The 14,353-nt window shown below is 40.8% G+C and overlaps 1 protein-coding gene across 4 annotated transcripts in view; it reads right to left on the reverse strand.

Moving 5' to 3' along the window:
- Window positions 1–14,353, reverse strand: part of macf1a (microtubule actin crosslinking factor 1a) — a 564,022-nt gene that overhangs the window by 244,956 nt on the left and 304,713 nt on the right. For all 4 annotated transcript variants that reach the window (XM_073034465.1, XM_073034464.1, XM_073034466.1 and 1 more), the window contains 7 exons: window positions 13,701–13,820; window positions 11,932–12,027; window positions 10,686–10,813; window positions 10,094–10,187; window positions 9,840–9,994; window positions 2,024–2,303; window positions 336–464 (listed from right to left, as the gene is read on the reverse strand). In XM_073034465.1, coding sequence (XP_072890566.1) covers window positions 336–464; window positions 2,024–2,303; window positions 9,840–9,994; window positions 10,094–10,187; window positions 10,686–10,813; window positions 11,932–12,027; window positions 13,701–13,820 — 1,002 coding nt within the window. The remainder of the gene's footprint in view (window positions 1–335; window positions 465–2,023; window positions 2,304–9,839; window positions 9,995–10,093; window positions 10,188–10,685; window positions 10,814–11,931; window positions 12,028–13,700; window positions 13,821–14,353) is intronic.

Raw genomic sequence — 14,353 nt, forward strand, 5'->3', positions numbered from 1 at the left:
TCAGTCCACATGTACAGGTGCAGGACTAAAGAACTAAAGTGATTTGAGACAGTTTAGGACAAGTATAACATAATGCAGGAATTCAAAAAAAATCTTCAACAGCCTGTAAACACATTAAACCATATTAATAGCAATGGCCAGGATTTTTTTTTTGGAGGAAAAGGTGTGATGTTTCAAGCAGTAGTGTTACTCTACAGTGAGTAATATGGTTCAGAGTTAGTAAACTTAAACAGCTGGAGAACTTTAGCAACAGCTAGAATTAAGATTTGAATTAATTATGTGATTGTAAGAAACACTGTTCCCAAAATAGTGATGCATAATAGAGAAAGACTTACTTCATAAATTTTAGCTTCTTTTAGGCTAGAATCCAGTTCTTCCACAGCAGCATGGATAGTCCTGTGTGCTTCAAGGTGCTTTTCCACACTAGGCAAGTCAGTGCCCCACTCAGCTCGATCAAGTCTTACCTGCAGAAGCAAACCATGCATTATTAAGTCTACACCATTCCAGCGCTGGAAATGCTTTTATGCTGATCCCATGTTAGGACTAACTCCCGTGTGTTAGAAATTTGCTTAGTCAACACCGACTCCAAATAAAAGTTTGATGAAAGCGAGTCTGTGTGCTGGCTTTACTGAGCCTGCTAGTATTGCTTTGGTGTATCCAACACTCGTAAGAGACTAAGAAGGAAGGTTGGCAGAAAGGTGCTACTGAATCTAATATAATGTGTCCATCAAACAGCAGTCTTTCTTATTGGAGGGGTAGCATGAAAATAATGAAGATAACCTATACCATTAGAAAAATGTCCATTGGTTGACATATATGCACACTAACAGGAAATGTATTCCAAAAGACATAACAGAAAAAGTACTGTTCAACTTACAATGACCCCTAAACTTTCATGCGTCTAATAAATAGGATGGTGTTTGTGCACAGGGACAGCGCACTCAAAAACACGCTGGCAAGTTTTTTAATGATATTTTGTGAAATTTGAGCATATATTTTTGCAATATGAACAACTTGATAGAACAGTGATTGATCACACCAGCCAAAGGAATGCCCAAGGAACCTGTTCAAAATTTATTAACAACTTCCAGAAACAGCGTCATGAATGGGAAACAAAACCTGAATACTTTTCATATTGAGTTTTAATTTTTAATGAGCAGCCTGCACTGTATTTCCTTCAGATCTTGGTATACCATCAAAACTCCTTATGTAGAAATACAAATCTAATTTTAATGGAGATTTGTAAATGTCTCCTTTCAAGAAAATGAAAAGGTACAGTACCATGCAAAGGTCTTAGGAACATATATATAGTCAGGGAGCCTAAGGCTGCTGCACAGAACTGTATTTGTCAATGTGGAGCAGAGAATGAGTTTGTAAATCGGGCAGGAGCGAAGGATGTTGGGAATGGAGTGTTGCGGGAGAGGTGTGGGACACGTGGCAGAGAAGGAGTGTTGGAGCTGGAGGGGGGTGGTGTGGGTGCAGACACACCCAGTCCTGAGACACCAGGCAAGGTCATTTGATTCCAAACAATTAGATTATTGATTATTATAGAATGTCTCTCTGGTGTTTCCTGTGCCCTCCTCTCTCCTTTCCCTTTCTCCCAACCATGATCCCCCTTTCCCTGTCCCCTTCCCCCTCTCAGTCCACAATAGGAACGCAAATCAGAATCAGGTTTATCATCAATCACGTATGTCATGCAACTTGTTTCTTTTGCAGCAGCAGTACAGCGTAATATATAAAATTACTATAATACTGTGCAAAAGTCAGGCACCCTAGCTATACTTACATGCCTAAGACTATTGCACAGTACTGTTCGAATATTCTGGAATAGCGCTGTGCCATGACCATAGCACAGAAAGGGTTAATAGCTGGACAAGATGATGTAGGAATAATCCAAAATAGAGCTTTATAAAAAATTTGTTAGGTTCTTCATAACCAGTTTCTAACTACCAATTATGATAAATTTCTACTTGAAGGTGTAGTATTTAGCACACATTTGTTTAAATGTAAGTACGTTCAGTACCTGTACTTCCTCCACCCAGGCCAAAAGCTCATAGACAAATCGCAGGCTTCCCTCATCTTGTGTTGAAGAGACTGCAATCAATTCCGACCTTGTCATGGGTTTTTTAAATCCTGTGAGGGAGGTGATGTGCAAATTGCTGGAACCCACATCAGTTGTTAAGTCGGTGGCAGTCAGGTTCAAAGGCTGTAAGTGGTCTGTAGAAGAGATAAAATGTCCTTTTCTATACAAGTTGGTGCACTCCAGCCTCAACGTCACCAGTTCATCCTGCAGTTTAATGATTCTGTAAAAAAGATATATAACATGCAGGAGAGTTCAAGACTTTATGAAAGAGAATACACAGCTTCATACTGGCACATACAATTCAGCAGGTACATTGTTGGGACTGAGCACCTTCAGGCCGATGAGAAGAAAATTAAGGATGTATAACGTTTTGAGTAAAAGTTATTCACTTATCAGTCTTAAAAGGACATCCCATTTTCCTGAGACTAAATCCCCAACTTCTTCTCAAATCCTTTCAGCATCTTGTATATCTCATCTGGATCATCTCAAATCTTAAATAATGGGAGGGGAATTTTATTGAGCTGCTTTTAATAGAATAACTTCCTCCACACAGAAATCAATACTGTTTTGCTAATACATCCTCCCTCTGTTTCTGAGAGCAATTTTTTATTCTTTTAAAAATGAGTTTTATTCTTTGAAACGTACGGTGGATTCCGGCTAATTGGCTCATCGTTTAATCAGGCAGTCGCTTATTTGAGACAACTTTTAAAGAACAAACAGTTATTGAGAAAATAGCCGGAATTCTCTGTTTATTTTGGACACTATGCTGCTTAACTGAGACAGGAGACTGTTACTGAGCAGTTTCTCACTGTCATCAGTCACGTGCACGTCATCTGGCCATTAGACACTACACTGTGCCTACAGCAAATATTTTTTAAATAGCGTCAGTTGCATGTGTTTGTGTTTAAAAAGCAGTGGTTTTTTTGTCACTGATAATTGGTTAGAAATTAGCAGTAAGACAATTCAGAACTGTTTTGCTCACGGTTCAAGCACTCAGGCTTGGAGGTACCAGAAACAGCTGGGAGTGAAAATTAAGTGATTTCACTACTTCACCAAGTTAGGAACTATGAAGAAGTTAAGAAAGGGTACAGAGGAGATTTACCAGGATGCTGCCTGGTTTAGAGAGTATGGATTATGATCAGAGATTAAGGGAGCTAGGGCTTTACTCTTTGGAGAGAAGGAGGATGAGAGGAGACATGATAGAGGTGTATAAGATATTAAGAGGAATAGACAGAGTGGACGGCCAGCGCCTCTTCCCCAGGGCACCACTGCTCAAAACAAGAGGACATGGCTTTAAGGTAAGGGGAGGGAAGTTCAAGGGGGATATTAGTGGAAGGTTTTTCACTCAGAGAGTGGTTGGTGCGTGGAATGCACTGCCTGAGTCAGTGGTGGAGGCAGATACACTAGTGAAGTTTAAGAGACTACTAGACAGGTATATGGAGGAATTTAAGGTGGGGGGTTATATGGGAGGCAGGGTTTGAGGATCAGCACAACATTGTGGGCCGAAGGGCCTGTTCTATGTCCTATGTTCTAAGAACCACTTCTGGTAAGATGGTGGCGTGCTCAGATCCAGCGGCTTCTACAGGACCAACCAAAGGTTTTTATATGTATTTGTTAGAATTGTAAAATCCTGCTCGACATTAGGAACTTGCAAGTCCTGCAAGGTCTGCCCCATCAGCAAGTTGCTCTGTTGGTGGAGAAACTGAAGGGGCCAGACTTGGTGCAGATTGTGCTGCTGCCTGCATCTGAGAGGCATCAGTGTGTGAAGGTGGTGTGCAGCCTAGCAACAGTGTCTCAGTTGCTTTTCTTGTGATTGCAAGACCCTGTTGGACACTGGCAATGCAGAACGCTGCAAGTTCGATTCACTGTTTTATTGGCAAACAGCGGGGAGCTGTGTAGCCTCGCGTGCAGCGAAGATTAGTCCTGAAATGGTGGTGTCGCCTATTTACAGCTGTTGAGGAGAGAGGCATCTGAGGCAGTACGCTTACCAGAGGTGGTGTGGCCCATGCTGGAGTTGATGCTGCCCTCCAGTGGTCACTTGGCAGAAGACAAGATATATTGGATAAAATTGGATAGGTATATGGACAGGAAAGGAATGGAGGGTTACAGGCTGAGTGCAGGTCGGTGGGACTAGCTGAGAGTAAGCGTCCAGCACAGACTAGAAGGGCCGAGATGGCCTGTTTCTGTGCTGTAATTGTTATATGGTTATATTGCATTTGACTGCAGACTGCTGCAAAATTCACGGACTCGGGGACGAGCTATTTTTTTTGTGCGACTGTATTTTATTGCTGTTTTATATGTGCTATGTGTGACTTGTGCTGTGTATGACTCTTGGTGCTGTGTTTTGCACCTTGGCCCGGAGTAACGCTGTTTCATTTGGTTGTATTTATGGGTATTCACGTAAGGTTGAATGACAACGTTGAACTTAAACTTGAATCGACAATCATCTTGAATGTTACGATGAAAATGAAGGTTTGGAAGATGCAATCATTGAAAGTTTTGTTTGAAGGCAGACCATTATCTGCACTTGATGTCTGTGTTGAATTTGTTCACTTACAGTCAACCAAAAGAACTCAGCAGCGTGTTGGTTGCCCGTTGTATCTGACAACGATGGCGAAACCTGTGCAGGAGTGTTTTTAAAGTGCAGCAGCCGTTGCACAGGTACAGCTCCACTCTCCCGATCTCGGAATTCTGGGTCCAGTGGTATGAGTGGTCATCACAAACTGATACCTTCCTTGGTTGCAATAGATAACCGCGACCTCTTATGTGCCTTAACATGCCCTTCGTTTTCCACAAAGTGTTGCAGAACCACCTTCTTGGCCTTTGGATCTCACAGCTGATCTCATTCGCTGGAGCTGACTTCAGGTGCTAGGACAGGCAACGTCCCTATTTCACTGGAGTGTGAGGCCTGCCAGTTGCACTCACTTGGTTTACCTCGCCTCTCAAAGCAGTGCACCAGGGCGTGGCCGCTGTCACATGCAAGCAGCCACTTGGAGCCACAGGTGAGACAAAGCTGGGTGGCAGTGTGAAATGTCAGGAAGATGTTATGAGAATGCAGGGTGACTTGGACAGGTTGGGTGAGTGGGCAGATGTATGGCAGATGCAGTTTAATGTGGATAAATGTGAGGTTATCCATTTTGGTGGCAAGAACAGGAAGGCAGATTACTATCCAAATGGAGTCAAGTTAGGAAAAGGGAAAGTACAACGAGATCTAGGTGTTCTTGTACATCAGTCAATGAAAGCAAGCATGCAGGTACAGCAGGCAGTGAAGAAAGCTAATGGCATGCTGGCCTTTATAACAAGAGGAATTGAGTATAGGAGTAAAGAGGTCCTTCTGCATTTGTACAGGGCCCTGGTGAGACCCCACCTGGAGTATTGTGTGCAGTTTTGGTCTCCAGATTTGAGGAAGGACATTCTTGCTATTGAGGGAGTGCAGCGTAGGTTCACAAGGTTAATTCCCGGAATGGCGGGACTGTCATATGTTGAAAGATTGGAGCGACTGGGCTTGTATACACTGGAATTTAGAAGAATGAGAGGGGATCTGATTGAAACATATGATTATTAAGGGATTGGACACGCTGGAGGCAGGAAGCATGTTCCCGCTGATGGGTGAGTCCAGAACTAGAGGCCACAGTTTAAGAATAAGGGGTAGGCCATTTAGAACTGAGATGCGGAAAAACTTTTTCACCCAGAGAGTGGTGGATATGTGGAATGCTCTGCCCCAGAAGGCAGTGGAGGCCAAGTCTCTGGATGCATTAAAGAGAGAGTTAGATAGAGCTCTTATAGATAGCGGGGTCAAGGGATATGGGGAGAGGGCAGGAACGGGGTACTGATTGTGTATGATCAGCCATGATCACAGCGAATGGCGGTGCTGGCTAGAAGAGCCGAATGGCCTACTCCTGCACCTACTGTCTATTGTGAGAGCTGAATGCCCGGTGGGGACCAAAGGTGAATGAGCTGCCCCAGAATAGACACAACAAACCCCTTCACTAGAGGTGCCCCCCTGGACATCACATGTATGGCAATGCACACTAGATGAATTCCTCCACTGTCAACTATTAGGAAGAAACACAGTTTTATAGTACCGTAGTCTTTTTTTTAGCATGTCACACCAGACAGTCAACCATTCTTGTCTGGCACGTGGTGTCAGTCAGGATTGGTCTCCTTTCGGATTAACCAGGTCACGATATGAACGTTCCTGACTCGACCCGGCACAGATGGAGAGCGTGCTCAGGGGTGGCTCGACTTGGATTCGAACTCGGGAGCCTTGGCTCCGGAGTCCGGCGCTGATGCCATTGCACCACCAGCCAGCCCAGTACTGTAGTAGTATTGGTAATGTTCCAGTTTGTTCTGTATTTAAATTAAATACACGATTTGTTACTCAGTTAAACGGTATTTTGTCTTTTTTATATCCTTTGAACTATTTCCATGAAACTTCGGCTAATTGGGACAGCTACTTAATTGGGCCAAAACAAACTGGTCCCGACGTGTCCCAATTGACCAACTGTACATGAAATACAAAGTCTAAGGACTTTTTTTCTGCATTCAGAGTGTCATTCAATCTGCACGTTCATAATGTCACTGGTACATTTTAGTATTAACCTCTTCTGTGCACAGAGCACCACTGCCTCTCAAGTAATCTCCGGGGATAAGGCAAACTTCGACTGTTTGAGAGGCTTCTACACTAAGGTCAGCCACTGAATGTGGCAGAAGGATCTTAAGACTACTATCCTTTCCCACAAAGCCTCTGCACTAGCTGTACCGAACTTCAGTGTGCCCCTTAGCACACGTCAAGGTTATAGGAGTACATCGTTTGGCAGCATTCCGTTTTAGAAGCCCAACAAGTTTCAGGCAGACCAAATTTGCATCTTTCACTAAGCTGACAATTTTCTGACCGCACTCTCAACTCCAAATATGGCTCCATTGAAACCCAGTACAAATCTCAGAAGGGTTTCTTTACCCTGGCTCCCAACCACCTTATATGGAAGGTGAACATACCACTTGCCTTCCCAACTGCGTGCTGTACCTGTGCCTATTTTGTGTCACCTGAGGCAGCATACCCAGGTCCTTCTATCCAAGGGTTTCCAACCTGGGGTCCACGGACCCCTTGCTTAATAGTATTGGTCCATGGCATAAAAAAGGTTGGGAACCTCTGATCTATTCTCAAATGTCTTTCAGTTTCTTGCCACTTAAATACTCTTTATTCCTCTCTTCCTGTAGAGGTGCACTGCATCACACTGGATACCTTCTACCATCCCACTGACTCATTAAGCCTTCTGCAGACTCAAAAAGATCATTTTCCCACTTAGCCTAGTATCACAAATGCGTAAGTGTCACTTTTTGCCTTTTCATGAGGTCATTAATGTATGTTGTGAAGTATATTCAGCTATGTGGAATATAACTGGATATAAAATTATGTACGTTATTTTAAAAGCCCTGCAAACAAGACAGGGGCACGCAAAACACGTTGGCACTAACAAACTGTTGCCTATTGCTATGGAGCTTTAGACCCTCCAAAACTGTACTCCACAGATTACATTTACTTTCACCATTGCCAAGGCTTCCGTGCAACCTTACTACATTAATTACTATACAACCACAACTATACTTAAACAGGTTACAATTTCACAACGCAAATTGTAACCTCTTCAAATGTAAAATAGAAAAAGTCACAAGACCAATTTTAATACCTCTATTAAATCACGCATACAGATACCCAGCATGCTGATTGAGAATTGAGTTAACCCTTTGAGGATGATCTAATGACTATTTCCTCCCAGATTCTTAACAAGGTTCAAACCAGGGAGAAATTTGAGAGTCCAACACCTCCTTCATTGAGTGGCACAAGTTACCATACAATTAAAGAACTTCCATAGAACAATCCTTACAGATTGTGAGTCAACATTTCACAATGAAATGTTAAAACCGAGAGAAGGTTTAAACGGGCGAACTTCAGTTCCATATTGAGAGCCCTCATTGCTTTTACAATTTAAAACAAATTGTATGATGACAATGAAACTATGATTGCTACGACACAAAGATAGAGGAGAAAATGAGTTGCAAAGAGGGAAGTAGGAACCTACAAAAGAATTTAAATAGATTATATGAGCGAGCAAAGATCTAGTAAAAGTAGTATTATTTGAGAAAAATACAAAATTGGCAGGATTTTTAAAAACAAACTTAATATCTACTTATAGAGTTATAGAAAAGCACAGCACAGAAACAGGCCCTTTGGCCCATCTAGTCCATGCTCGGCCTGAAACATCGGCTGTACTTCTTCCTATAGATGCTGCCTGGCCTGCTGCATTCCACCAGCATTTTGTGTGTGTAGCTCCAAGTCATTTAGACTCCCTACCCCCATCAACCCCACCAGGACCATAGCCCTCCATACACCTACCCCCCAAAACCAGCTATCCAAACTCCCCTTAAAACGTTGAAATCGCGCTTGCATGCAACACTTACACTGGCAGGTCGCTGCACACTCACAACCCTCTGAGCAAAGAAGCTTCCCCTCATGTTCCCCTTGAACTTTTCACCATTCACCCTTAACCCATGACCTCTCGTTGGAAGGTTACAGAGCTTAGATGCCGAGGGATCCGAATGACCTTGTAAGATCCACAGAAGGTTAGCATCCAGGTACAGGAAGATAATTATAAATTCGAACTGAATTTTGTTTATCATGAGGGGAACTAAAAAGAGGGGATGTCACGTTTCGGTCACACAACTGGACTACAATAATCTCTGTTAGTGTACGTTATTGATCTCTTCATTACAGAGTTCCACCTGTTGGACATGTGTATAAATCTAGCCTATTAATATTTATCTTAAAAAATGGTCCTATAGGTTGAGAGGGAAAATGGATCAGCTATGATGAAATGGAGGAGCAGACTCAATGGGTCAAATGGCCTAATTCTGCTCCTAAATCTTATGATTATGATCTAAATATATCAGGATCAATTCCAAGAACTTTTAGATCTGTATCTGGAATCATCTTGTGAGTTCGGCAGGCTCAGATTTTCCCACTGGAATTTAGAAGAGTAAAATTATTTAATTCTAACATACAAGGTCCTGAGAAACCATGACAGGGTGGCTGTGGAGAAGATGCTTCCTCCTGTGGGAGAAGGTAGAGCGAGGGGCCACCATTTAAAAAGCAAGAGATCATCCACTTAAGACAAATGAGGTGGAATTTAACTCTCAGCTATCCTTTCCAAGGGTCATGAGGCTTGTGAATTTTCTTTCTCAAAGAGAGTGGAAGCAGAGCTTTTGAATATTTTAAAGACAGTATTAGATAAAAGAGGGCATGGAAAGAACCTTCTGCATTGTGGGAATGTGAACCTGAGGTGACCATCATCTTACTGAATGGCGGAACAGACCCAATAACCTATTCTTGATCCTAGTTCACACCTTCTTTTGTAAAATAAACTACAGAAAATATACAGTACTAAAGGAATATTTTGGGAAGAAGGAGGATACTAGTAAATAAATAACCATTATGTTAAATGATTAATTTGCTTTAGTTCAATGGCTCTTTACAATGAAGAATGAAGTCTTCAAGGACATCAATCACAAATGTGTTCCATATTGAAATGTGGAATCAGGTGATCTAAATTGAATTGTATTCCAGTGAATGGGCATGACTGTTTAAACGTTCCAGCTGTTAATTCACAATTACTTGATTTTGTGACATTAAGCATGCTCATCAATACAGGAGTAATGAGGATATCAGTGTCAAAAAGAAACGCATGTTTACTCTTACCTCATAACAATCTGTTCCACCTGATAGTAGTTTTCATCTCGGAGAATCTGTACATCAATTTGTAGCTGTCGTATTATTCGTTCACACTCTTCTAGATACATGACCACTTCTGTTTCATACTGAAACTGCTGACTTGATTCTAAATGAGCATTATCCTGAAACAAGAAATTCAGTTTCATGCACGTCAACATAAATCCACTAACTGCTGGGCAGAATTACCCCCAACTCTCTTGCTAATTGATAGCTTTACTTACAGCCTGCAGGGTATTTTTGGCCAATGTTAACTTTTCCTCACAGCTTAAAGCTCCGTTTTGGATTTTGTTGGCAATCTGCAGTAGTAGTTCCAGCCTTGAATAGAATAAAAAACAGAAGAAATTTATTTCAATTTATGGAGGAGCTGTGAAATTCACTACTTAATTCAGAAGCTCTTCAGTATTAATAGTATTCAGAAATGCTGATGCCCCATTCTATATACTCTGTTATGTCCTGAATTTCATAAATACATGTATTTGTTTCAGTTTTGAATATTTGCAACTTTAAATGAATTATCAAAATGATCCATTGCTGCAATTGTGTATTTCACTGTTGAAAATTCTGCATTCTAAACACTCCGATCCCTTTTGTGCTCGTCACTGATACCGTGAACGTTTCTAAAACCAAATTAACTTTTCACTTTAAAGGAAGATGGCCTGAATTTAATGACGATCAAAAAAATGACTTTGTAGATGTAGATCAAAAAATGACTTAATAGGTGAAATATTTCCATGGCTAACTCAGTCAAGAATAATGTGAAAATGTCTTTCTAACCAATTATGCTCACATAGTTATTATAATACAAAAGCAAACCTTTCTACTGCAGGTCTGAGGGCTTTCTCTCGATCTAGCATTTCAATGATCAGTTTTCCCCATTCTTCTTCCACATCATTGGGGTGGTAACCTTGGGGAAGCAAAATTCGACCAAACTCGATCCAAACCTAGGAGAAAAATAGGTATGTGTAGAAAAACATCCAATATGATTTATTCCAAAACTTCACCCTCAATTATGTTGATCAGAACATCTGCAAGATCCAGGAGACATGACAATTATGTGTCCTGCTGTCTGGCCCCCACATCCTTAAAGAGACAGCTATAAACCATCACCTTGTCCTTCAAATTTGGCAATAATTATTATTTCAGGAAATCTTGATAATATGTTGGAGTAAAACAGTGATAAGCTAATATACTGAGATGAACTGAGAAATATTTGGAAGTATTTCAAATATTGATTATATTATAATCAATGACATAAGTGACTAGTATATTCATTTGAGTACAGTATCATATTCATTTAATATACAAATATCACATAATACAGTATTATCAATATCATTATGTTTATATAATCAATGGCAACTCATAATCAATGACCTTTCCCAGGTTACAACAGGGTTCAGCTCCTGCTCACAAGTCAGTAACGCAACCTCCTGGCAATAGAGTTAAATAAAACTTGGGCCAGCTATGGTCAATGCCGAGGTGAACCACGGTATTTCACTCAATCAGATTTTGCCACAAACACAGCAGAGATGCAGCAGTTGGCAAATCTGTTCTGCCAGTCCCAAAATAGTCTTTCATATGCACAGGCTGTGCACGTGGCTAGCGACAACTTGAAGTGGACCTGTACCTTGTACACAATAAAGCTATACAGGAACACAACTTTCAGAAGGATCCAAACATATACAACTTGAAATGCAAACTCTGATAGAGGACAATTCATCCCTTAATCTCAGTGCCAATAAATTATGCCCTCTACATTACATTGCGAAAAATCTTCAAACATTTATGTTGCGCTGTTGTGAGCTAGAGGAAGCAGGTGACTGCCAGTATCTACATTAAATTCACAGCCAGCTTTTAGCCGTGTCTTTAGTTCATCCACATTCCCACCTGAACTCTCCATAGCTACTCACTCACAATCATGCAGCCTCTGGCTCCTCCAACTGGCAGGCTGACAACATTACCCAAATGAACTCCAGTCCCACGAATGAGAATCAAACTTCCTACTTCAGTCAGCACCCTGATTTATACTCAAATCAGTTTCTGGTACTCAATGTCTTACCTCAAGCAATTTATATAAATGCTGTATTTGTGACTTTTCTACTTCTTTTGCTGGTAATTCAGTTTCTTTAAAATGTACATATTCATTATAAAGTGCCTGTGTGGAAGAAGACAGAGGAGGCATTCAGTCCAAGGAAACAAAGTCTTCAGCTGCTTATTGAATGATAAAACATGAAATATTGTTGAATAAAACAGGTCACTGATATACAGCAATGAAACAGGCCCTTCAGCCCAACTTATTGATGCTAAAGAGGTGCCTACTTACACTGGTCCCATTTGTCTGCATTTCACCCATTATCCCAATAAAAGTTTTCTATGTACCTGTCCAAATATTTTTTTAATCATTATAACTGAACCTTCCTTGACCACTTCCTCTGACAGTTTGTTCTGTAAGCCCAGCATCCAAAGATGCTCCACAGGTCCTCTTTAAATCTCGTCTACCCCCCACCCTCTTCACCTTAACTCGACGCACTCTAATGTTAGACTTCCCTCCCCTGCAAAAAATGTTTGTGGCCTGGCCACTCATCCTATCTATGCCCCTCATGATTTTAAGGTCACCTCTACACTTCAGAGGAAAAAACACTGCAGTCTATTCAGTCTCACGTTATAACTCAAGATGTGCGGTTCTGGCATCAGCGTCGTGAATCTTTTCAGCAGTGGTTCCAGCTGAATGACAACCTTTCTATAGCTAGGTGACCAGAGTGGTGCACAATACTCCCAAGTGCAGTTCCACTAATATTGAGTACAGCAGTAATGTGGTGCCCTAGTTCTTGTTCTCAATACAATGATGAATGCATGCATCTGGTGATGACTCATTTGAGACCTAACCTCCAGGTCCTTCTTCCCCACACTGTCTACCTGCATTGCCACTTTCAGGGAACTATGCACTTTTGCCCATGGTTCTGTTTAAATCTATTACATTTTCTTTAGTTCCTGTACTATAGCTCCCTAGGGCCAAAGGATGCAACTCCCTGTGCTGTAATCTTCAGACCTCTGTCCCATATCTACAACTATTGTTCCAATATCTGGAAATTCTCAAATTAAAATCCAGAGTAAAATTTATTATCAAAGTATGTAAGTATCACAACATGCTGGTTTGAAATTTATTTTCTTGCAGACATTTACGGGAAAAACAAAGAAATGCAACCAGATTTACAAAAAAACTAGACATACAAGGACAGACCAACGACCAATGTGCAAAAGATGACAAACTGTGCAAATAAGAAATAACACTGTGAACCTGAGTTGTAAAGAGACCTTGAAAAGTGAGCTTGAAGGTTGTAGAATCAATTCAGAGTTCATGCCGGTTCAGGGGCCTGCTGATTGCAGGGTAATAATTGCTCCTGAATCTGGTGGTGTGGGACCTAAGGCTTCTGCATGGCAGTAGTGAGAAGAGAGCGTGGCCTGGATGGTGAGGGTCTCTGATGATGGATGCTGCCTTCTTTTGGCAGCACTCTACGTAAATGTGCTCACTGGTGGGGGGGGGGGAACTTTGCCAGTGATGGACTGGCCTATATTCACCAATCTAAACCATTTCTTTGGAAGTAATTCACTTGGCTGCAGAAACAATACACTTGGATATAAATAACTTTGTTGTGTGTATAAGAGCTGGAATGAGTACATGGCATATTATTAATTTTATACCTACAGATAATTGATCAGAAGAAAACATAGCAAAGTTTCGCTTAAACTGTTATCAGGATTATATACAAGGTATTTGATTACTCATTTTGCTGTAAATAATGAAGCAAGATAATATAGAGCGATCACCTTAAGTTCTACAGGATTGTGTGGAAAAGCTTTATCGGACATCAGTGTGATGTGCTGCCTGATCCACTGGAAGAGGTAGTTTACTTTATTCTGGTATTCCTGCCATTTTGAGTCAACCTCCTGGATATTAACAGAGTAACAATAATCAGAAAAACAGGTTTAAATAACAACTGGAAAATTCACAATATACAAGGTCACAGTTCAATTACAATATAAATGCAATGACAGTAAGTCGGGTGTACTTAAGCATACTTAAGGTCAACTTGTACTTAAGGTCAAGTTTGTCTCAAGCATATTCAATTTTCCTGTAAAACTAGTGCATAAAGTCTTGTACCCTGGAGAACTAAAACTGCAACAAATCTTAATATTTGGTTTGCCAATATATTCTTAGATTTTATTTGAAACCTCTGTTACTAAGTTACATATAAGAAAAAGAACTTTACAAAATTAATGCAATATTCAGCTGCACATAAACCATATGTTTCATACTAACACATTTCCAGACTAGAAATTCATTGCTGTTTATGCTAAAAGCAAACTGCACAACAACTTGTCCAAGTAATTGATGAAATTGAACCGCGGTTTGATGAAAGTAGGACTTCTGATACACATATTTATAAATATCCAGAAATCATGAAATGAAAAAGAAAGCT

This window comes from Hemitrygon akajei, chromosome 32 (genome assembly GCF_048418815.1).
Source record: "Hemitrygon akajei chromosome 32, sHemAka1.3, whole genome shotgun sequence".
Taxonomy (NCBI): Eukaryota; Metazoa; Chordata; class Chondrichthyes; order Myliobatiformes; family Dasyatidae; genus Hemitrygon; species Hemitrygon akajei.